Genomic DNA, 9444 nt, shown 5'->3' on the forward strand with positions numbered 1-9444 from the left:
GCATCTCCTCCCCTTTTTATAACTTATGCAGACATATAAATATAATAAGTTGGCATTTAATGCACAGCAGGATTAATATTTAGTATTATTTTATGTTTTTTTTTCCTCACATGGAAGTAAAGTTCAGGTGTAACAAAGCTCTCTAGGAAATTAAATGTGAGTACTATTATGGGATGTGGTGGTGCTTTTTTTTTTGCCCTTATCAGCCGCCCCTGTATGTATGGATGGATGGATGGATGGATGGATTGATGGATGGATGGAGCGGTGCGGCATGCAAGAAGCAGGGAGAGAGAAAAAAAGAGAGAGAGAGTGGAGAAGCGCACACCAAAAGCTCACCTCTCGGCGAGCCCCTCTTTGGATGACACACTCTCCTCCTCCTCCTTTTTCCTATTTCTTTTCCTCCATGCATGGACCAAGACGGCATTATATGGATGTCCCCGGAAAAAAAAAAAAAAGGATTACCTCTCCATTGAAATAGAGAAAAAGGAATAATAAAAAGGACTGACTTCCAATGGAGTGCAACGGAGCTGGGAGTATGCATTTGGACTGATAATGAAGCGGAATTGGATTGTTTTCCATCCAGCATGCCGTGAGTGTCATCCTATTAAAGAATTTTATTGATTACATGGATATTCGGAATATTCAAGAATTTTAAACTTCAAAATAAAACACTAGAAAATGACATTCATGTGTCATTATAAAGTGGACTGCTGACACTTTCAGCCCCATTTTGTTATTGTTTTTTTTTTTCCTCCATTAAAGTCATGAACAAAACAGTAGGGTTTCGATCCAGGGACCGATATAGTCAAGTGGAAACGCCTGGAGTACCATTAAAACAAATCCGATAAACGCACTGCGAAGCCTGTCAATAGCTGCTATTGACGAGGCGCTATATAAGGCTAATGACCGGCTCCAGCAGCTCTACTCATCGTTGGCGGAACGGCAATGTGTTGTGAAACTTTTCCCAACATGCCACGTCTTTGAACGCACCGCTTAAGATAAAGAAGACCCAGGACTTGAATGTGTCTGGAATAGAAGCACCAAAAAAAAAAAACACAATGGTGCTTCCGATCCGGATTGCGGGAGAACCGGTGTCAAAACAGCTGACCTTCCTGTCCTGAATCGGAGAGAGAGGCTCAGCTGCAGCGGGGCCAGGGGGGATGTGATGGGGTGACGGCTCAAAACCTCCCCCGACACATCCCTAAAACCCTCCCTCCCCCTCCTTTTTTTTTTTTTTTCTCTGACTCTAGCTTCAAAAACAATGGATCACAATTTCTCCACAGTTCAAGATGGTAAACAGATGCTAACGGAGCGCGACTCGTCCAAACGGGTGCTCACGGGATGCTTCCTCTCCCTCCTCATCTTCACCACATTGCTGGGCAACACGCTGGTGTGCGCCGCCGTCACCAAGTTCCGTCACCTGAGGTCCAAGGTCACTAACTTCTTCGTCATCTCCCTAGCCATCTCCGACCTCCTAGTGGCCATCTTGGTGATGCCGTGGAAAGCCGCAACGGAAATCATGGGTTTTTGGCCTTTCGGTGCCTTCTGTAACGTATGGGTGGCGTTTGACATCATGTGCTCCACCGCTTCCATTTTGAACCTGTGTGTGATTAGCGTGGATCGCTACTGGGCCATCTCCAGTCCATTCCGCTACGAACGCAAAATGACCCCCAAAGTGGCGTGTTTAATGATTAGCGTAGCGTGGACCTTGTCGGTGCTTATCTCCTTCATTCCTGTTCAGCTGAACTGGCACAAAGCTCAAACCGCCAACCTAGCCGAGCTAAACGGATCGTACCCGGGAAACCTGCCTCCTGATAACTGTGACTCCAGCCTGAACAGGAGCTACGCCATCTCCTCATCGCTTATCAGCTTCTACATCCCCGTGGCCATCATGATCGTGACCTATACCCGAATTTACCGCATCGCTCAAAAACAGATACGGAGAATATCCGCTCTGGAACGTGCGGCGGAGAGTGCCAAAAACCGCCACAGCAGCATGGGGAACGCTTCCAATATGGAGAGCGAGAGTTCGTTTAAAATGTCGTTCAAACGAGAAACCAAAGTCTTAAAAACGCTCTCGGTCATCATGGGGGTGTTTGTGTGCTGCTGGTTGCCCTTCTTTATACTCAACTGCATGGTTCCCTTCTGCGAGCCCAACCTGCCCGACGACGCCAACGACTTCCCGTGCATCAGCCCGACCACCTTCGACGTTTTTGTGTGGTTCGGTTGGGCCAACTCATCGCTCAACCCCATCATCTACGCTTTCAACGCCGACTTCCGCAAGGCCTTCTCCATTCTGCTGGGATGCCACCGCCTCTGCCCGGGCAGCAACACCATCGAACTCCTCAGCGTCAACAACAACAACACCGGAGCCGCCCCAGTTCCCAATCCCAACTCTCAGTACCAGCCCAAAAGCCACATCCCAAAGGACGGCAACAACTCGGCGAGTTGTGTGATTTCTCACAACATCCTACGTCAGGAGGAGTTGGAGGAGGAGGAGTTACACAAGCTGGACCGAGGGGGGCTCGGGGACGACATAATGGAGGTAGGTGTGGTAAACAATGCCTTGGACAAACTGTGCCCAGCCATCTCCGGGAATTTAGACAGCGATACGGAGAGCACACTGGAAAAGATCAATCCTATAACACACAACGGGCAGCACAAAGCCGTGTCCTGTTGAGAGCAGGATCAGAACACTCAGAGACGGACATCTCGATAAAAATGCCTGACAGTGACGTAGGTACCTTAAGACTGTCAAAACACCAATCCGCAAGGAAAAACCTTTCCGAATGTTTCCAAGTAAAGGCACTTTATTCCGGGTAAACTAACTGCAAAATTGAATGACGTGGTGTGAAAACGTTTGCATTTTGTACAGTAGTCCACGTTGACTTTTAACAGTATTTAGTGCCAAGGACAATGTAGAAGTCGTTCGATGTAGGTGTAGGCGTGTGTGTTTAATGGAAGAGTTGACTAACTTGTTTAGTTTGTCTCTGATAATATTTTCATTGCAGTATTCATCTGGCAGTTTTCCTGCAAAGGGCCCAAAGGTAGTTCCAAGATATGTTCACAGCTAGTTAAAGGGAAACAAGCCTATTTGGTATCCTAAGTTCCTTTCACGCAGTCCATCAGATAAGTAAAGTCTTGAATTGTACACCAAAAATTGTCCGGGGTTGGGATTTTCATTCGTACCTTTCACACAGCATGTGTTTTTTTCTGTGTTACCGTTCTGTCTATCGGCTTCTAAGAGAGGATACAACCCTATTTGGTAGCCTAAGTTCCTTTCACACAGTCCATCAGATAAGTAAAGTCTTGAATTGTAAACCAAAAATTGTCCAAGGTTGGGATTTATGAGTATTTCATCCGTACCTTTCACACAGCATGTGTTTTTTTTGTGTTCCCATTCTGTCTACCGGCTTCTAAGAGAGGAAACAAACATATTTGGTAGCCCAAGTTCCTTTCACACAGTCCATCAGATAAGTAAAGTCTTGAATTGTAAACCAAAAATTGTCCGGGGTTGGGATTTACGAGTATTTCATCTGTACCTTTCACACAGCATGTGTTTTTTTTGTGTTCCCATTCTGTCTACCGGCTTCTAAGAGAGGAAACAAACATATTTGGTATCCTAAGTTCCTTTCACACAGTCCATCAGATAGGAACAGTTTTGAATTGTACACCAAAAATTGTCCAGGGTTGTGATTTTCATCCGTACCTTTCACACAGCATGTGTTTTTTTCTGTGTTCCTGTTCTTCTAAGAGAGGAAACAAACATATTTGGTAGGCTAAGTTCCTTTCACACAGTCCATCAGATAAGTAAAGTCTTGAATTGTACACCAAAAATTGTCCGGGGTTGGGATTTACGAGTATTTCATCCGTACCTTTCACACAGCATGTGTTTTTTTGTGTTCCCGTTCTGTCTACCGGCTTCTAAGAGAGGAAACAAACATATTTGGTAGCCCAAGTTCCTTTCACACAGTCCATCAGATAAGAAAAGTCTTGAATTGTACACCAAAAATTGTCCGGGGTTGGGATTTACGAGTATTTGATCCGTACCTTTCACACAGCATGTGTTTTTGTTTGTGTTACCGTTCTGTCTACCGGTTTCAAAGAGAGGAAAAGTTCCTTTCACACAGTCCATCAGAGAAGTAAAGTCTTGAATTGTACACCAAAAATTGTCCGGGGTTGGGATTTATGAGTATTTCATCCGTACCTTTCACACAGCATGTGTTTTTTTTCTGTGTTCCGGTTCTGTCTACCGGCTTCTAAGAGTATCGGAGTCATAACAGAGGCAGGATATTGCCTGTGTGAAAGGGTATTCCAGGACTGGGAGTCTTACACATTTAATTATCTGATCCTGCTGGCTTCTGCAGGGTGTCTGTGTGAAAGAGGCTAGTGGGTGGGTCCTATTTTCTGTTGCGTTTTTTTTTAAATCTCTCGATCCCTATACTTCCTTTCCTGTCTTTCTCTCGGTTTAGTCCAGTTTATCTTTTCTTCATCTCAAATTAAGAGTGACTTCTCTCTTTTTTTTTCCTCTCCCTGAGTCACTTGCCCTTCCCATTTCCTGGCAAAGACATTTCTCCGGCTTAAAGCGGCACTACTGTTTCTGTTTTTAGCAGTACTCAATGTAAGAAGAATGTAAGTCTAGACCAGTGATTTTCAACCACTGTGCCGCGGCACACTAGTGTACCTTGAGAAACCGTCAGGTGTGCCGTGAGGAATTATCCAATATCACTTTTTATAATTAACATTTATTAATCATCATTTGCAAATATTATGTCAATAGCCATGAATATATGGACCCAAATATTCCAATTGCATTTGGTTTATTTGCTCAAACGGAAAGAATTGAACAGGGATGGAATATTCCTTTAACCAATCCGATTGAGGTATCTTGTACCCGCTCAAACGGAAATTTGTCAGGGTGCGTTCTTCTTCGTGGTGTTTTTCTTCTTCTGTTGTTTATTGGCGGTTGGCAAGCAGCTTTCGTGTGCATTAGCGCCATCTGTGAAACAGAATCTAAACCCTTCTATACTTTATTTATATAAGTGCAGTTTTATTAAAAAAAGAAAATATATATCTATATAAAACATGTCCTGAGTTTAATTATAAAATATTAGCAAGATTGAATTTGATCTTTTCCTGTTTAAATTGATCCCGGGTGCGTTCTTTCAGCGCATGCTCAGATATGACGTAACACGCAGATCCAGACGTTCTTCACTTTTAAAAATGGAGGCCAGTGAATCGGCACTTGGACTAAGCAAAGTTTGTTTTTGATTCAAACTAAATTTCAAGACTGGACAGACGAAAAACTGGCAATACGGAGTTATTCCAACAAGTGAAAGAAAAACTTCGGAAAAAAGTCGGTATCACGTGATGTTGATGTTTACGTTTTACTGGGCATGCCCTATTGACTATTCTGGTTGATTTTCACGGCGCATGTAGACAAGAGATTGGAATATTCCTTTCCATGGATACCATTGTTTCCCGAAAGGTGATTGGGAAAGAGAAAAAGTGGTGATGTAAAAACGTGGCTACTGTGGAGTGTCTGTGGTGTAAAGACTGGCAGAGCAATGTAATATTGGTCCGTGTGGCAACACCTACCTTGTTCCTCCCATAGACTTATTGATGCACGTGTGAGGTCGTGGTGACATTTTGGAACATTTTTGGTTAGATTTTTCCAATGTAAAAAAAACGTGCTGTGGCTCAAAAAAGGTTGAAAAACACTGCTCTAGACTAAAATAAGTCATATATGGAAGAACCTGAAAGAAAAGTGACACCAACTGATATTTCGGCAAACTGTAAATATCCGATTAGCTAAATTGCTCACACCGGGGAGTCATGCCGCGCCATGCTGTGTGCTATGCTCGACTCCGGCGGCCATGTCAGAAGCACGCAGGGTGATGACAGTCGCTTGCGTTCACAGCGTGATGGAAAATGATCGCTCAATCATGTTGAATCAACGGCTCAAAATATTGCATTGATGAATATTGATGAAATGAAACTGCGTTGTAATTTAGCAGCTTCCTGGATGTGGGAGGATAATGGAGGCTGTCATTGGTGGTGCTGTGTAAAATGTGTTGTGTATCTCATTTACGTGAACGATGGTTGACAAATGAATAGCATACTGTACGTGTACTGTAAGAGAACGTTCTATGAAAGTCCTCATGCATCATCAATTTGAATTATAACAATGATAGAAATGTACTACTTTCTGTATTCGAGGTACATCCCGGACATGAAAAGAAGTATTTGTGGGAAATAATATAGATTTTGATGTATTTGTGCTCCATTACCGTATGGGGTGTCCTAATTTTTTCACATAACTATTTTTATTCATGTGACATCAAATGTTGAATAATTGTCAACATAATTCACTCCTACGGCACGGTGGATTAGTGGTTAGCACGCAGACCTCACAGCTAGGAGACCACAAGATTTGACCGCCAAAACAACAGGCTTTTATTGCAGGATTGAATGAGCTGAAGTTTTATTTACGTATTAAATTGATTATTTTCGGGTGGTTAGCACGCAGACCTCACAGCTGGGAGACCAGGGTTCAATTCCACCCTCGGGCATCTCTGTGTGGAGTTTGCATGTTTCTCCTTGTGCATGCATGGGTTTTTTTACGGGTACTCCGGTTTTCCTCCCACATTCCAAAAAAACATGCTAGGTTAATTAGCGACTCCATATTGTCCATAGGTATGAATGTGAGTGTGAATGGTTGTTTGTCTATATGTGCCCTGTGATTGGCTGGCGACCAGTCCAGGGTGTACCCCGCCTCTCGTCCAAAGACAGCTGGGATAGGCTCCAGCACCCCCGCGACCCTCGTGAGGAAAAAAGTGGTAGAAAATGCATGAATGAATGAATGAATGGTTAAAAAACATGGCCGCCATCAAGCAAAACGTCATGAACGGGACGTAACTAATTACGATAACATTTTGTTTAATAATAATAATAATAATAAAAATTTGACCACAACCCATATGTGGCGCCATTACAGTGACGTGACAAAATTAGGACATACCATGGGGTCATGTTTTTTTTTGGTTTTTTTTTTGGTTTATTTCACATTAAAATGTTATATTATTTACTACATGTCCAAATATAAGATACCTGTTCATGTTATGTTGCCTTTCCCCATTCATATGTTTACTGCTTTATTTATGCCAGAGGTTTTCAAAGCGTGAGGTGGGGGTTCGGAATCATTTAGAAGGGGCGCATATGAATATTATTTCAAACCTGTTATGTTTTTTTTTGTAATTATGTCAAATGCAGAATGATTTGATTTTGATATCATACATTTGGTGGCGCTAAATGTACTCAGAAAAAATATATTTTGGGGGAAGTATAGTCGGGGAGGGGCGGCACGGTGGACGAGTGGTGAGCATGCAGACCTCACAGCTGGGAGACCAGGGTTCGATTCCACCCTCGGTCATCTCTGTGTGGAGTTTGCATGTTTTCCGGGTACTCCGGTTTCCTCCCACATTCCAAAAACATGCTAGGTTAATTAGCGACTCCAAATTGTCCATAGGTATGAATGTGAGTGTGAATGGTTGTTTGTCTATATGTGCCCTTGATTGGCTGTACCCCGCCTCTCGCCCAAAGACAGCTGGGATAGGCTCCAGCCTCCACCCTCCGTGACCCTCTTGAGGAAAAAGTGGTAGAAAGTGAATGAATGAATAGTCGGGGAGGCCGCAGCGGTATTATGTTTTCATAATGGAGACTCCCGGTGCCACACTTTGAAAACCCTTGGTTTATGCTCTGACTCATTAGCACCTCTGGAGGAATAATGTGGTACTGTAAAGCAGCACCAAAACGTCACCAAAATGCATACCTGTCATTTTTGCTTTACTTTTCCAGAACACTTGTTGCCAGGTGTGCTTAAATAAAATCAGGGGACGTAGACTAATATAAATATAAATAAACGTATAACCAAAGTTAGGCTTGATTTGATTGAGTTGCAGTATTTTTTTTAATTTTTTTTCCAAGGGGAAGTCATGTGTTTTGAAACTGTTGCGCACGGATACAGATCATCCAATAGCAAAGCAATTGCTCTTGAACGCAGCATTTGATTTTCCCATGCTGGAAAATCCAATGCTGTCTATATGGCAACAAAAATAAAACAGGGTGGTAGCTTTTTAGCTCAATAAGTGACACAAGCGAGCTCATTGTCCTTCTGTCACGCTGCTGCTCGATTAGCTTAGCAGCGAATGGCCTCGTTGTCAATTGCGTTTAATTTCAAATATTCCATTTCAGATTATTTTCTTGTATCCGATACCGTTTGAGCTCCACTTTTTGTCCCGCGTAAACACAACAGGAAGTAATGTGTGCTATGTTGTGCAGTTAGTCAGTCAGGACCGGACAAAAGGATGCATGGGAACCTCCTTGGAGAATATTCACCCCTCCTCATCCTCATCCTCCTCCTCCTCCTTGCTCTCTTTTCTCTTGGCTGCTTCTGTCGACTTGATGAGCATTCCAGATGTTAACACGGATTGAATTTATTATTAAACAGACAGAGCCTACTGTTTCCCTTCTGTACTTTTGAGTCACGGAAATGAATCAAAGCTCTCTGCAGATATTCAGAGAGTAACTGATGAGGCTCGTATTATATGGCCGGGATTTTTTTTATTTTTTATTTTTTTGGTCATCGGTGGCATATTAATACTGATTGCAAGAAGAACCGGGAAGTAGGAAATATCGAAAACCGGAGCTTATAAAGTGTGACGTCAAAATGATAAGAAATGATCACCAAATATGCTATTTTTATAGCAAATATTCACACAAATTATCTCAGTAATATTTAATATAGTAATGATACATTATAGATTTTTAAAAATTAATTATAATATTATATAATTTATAATAATTACATTATATATTAGCGTTATTTTTAAATATTATTTTTTTTGTCTGAACCGGTTCCATTTTTATGTTCGCCCAGTTCCCAAAAAATATTTTATAGTCAATCTGAATTTTTCTGAAATCTGAAATCATAGTCTTTTGGGGTACATCTATTTGTCTCAGGCTGCACGGTGGACGAGTGGTTAGCACGAAGGCCTCACAGCTAGGAGACCGTGGTTCAATTTCACCCTCGGTCACATTCCAAAAAACATGCTAGGTTAATTGGCAACTCCAAATTGTCCATAGGTATGAATGTGAGTGTGAATGGTTGTTTGTCTATATGTGCCCTGTGATTGGCCGGCCACCAGTCCAGGGTGTACCCCGCCTCTCGCCCAAAGACAGCTGGGATAGGCTCCAGCACTCCCGCGACCCTCGTGAGGAAAAGTGGTAGAAAATGAATGAATTAAATCATAGTCTTTTGGGGTACATCTATTTTGTCTCGGGCTACACGGTGGATGAGTGGTTAGCACGCAGGTCTCACAGCTAGGAGACCGTGGTTCAATTCCGCCCTCGGTCACATTCCAAGAAACATGCTAGGTTAATTGG

General features: G+C 42.6%; 1 protein-coding gene across 1 annotated transcript; it reads left to right on the plus strand.

Annotated features, from left to right (window-relative positions):
• Positions 1-319: 319 nt before the first annotated feature.
• drd1b (dopamine receptor D1b) lies at positions 320-8792 on the plus strand. The gene has a single exon (XM_058087917.2). It carries the CDS (start codon positions 1262-1264, stop codon positions 2678-2680), a length of 1419 nt encoding a protein of 472 aa, XP_057943900.2. The 5' UTR covers positions 320-1261; the 3' UTR covers positions 2681-8792.
• Positions 8793-9444: the final 652 nt, after the last annotated feature.

Source organism: Doryrhamphus excisus, linkage group LG21 (assembly GCF_037039965.1).
Source record: "Doryrhamphus excisus strain RoL-2023G ecotype Guam linkage group LG21, RoL_Dexc_Guam_v1.1, whole genome shotgun sequence".
In the NCBI taxonomy this organism is placed as follows: domain Eukaryota; kingdom Metazoa; phylum Chordata; class Actinopteri; order Syngnathiformes; family Syngnathidae; genus Doryrhamphus; species Doryrhamphus excisus.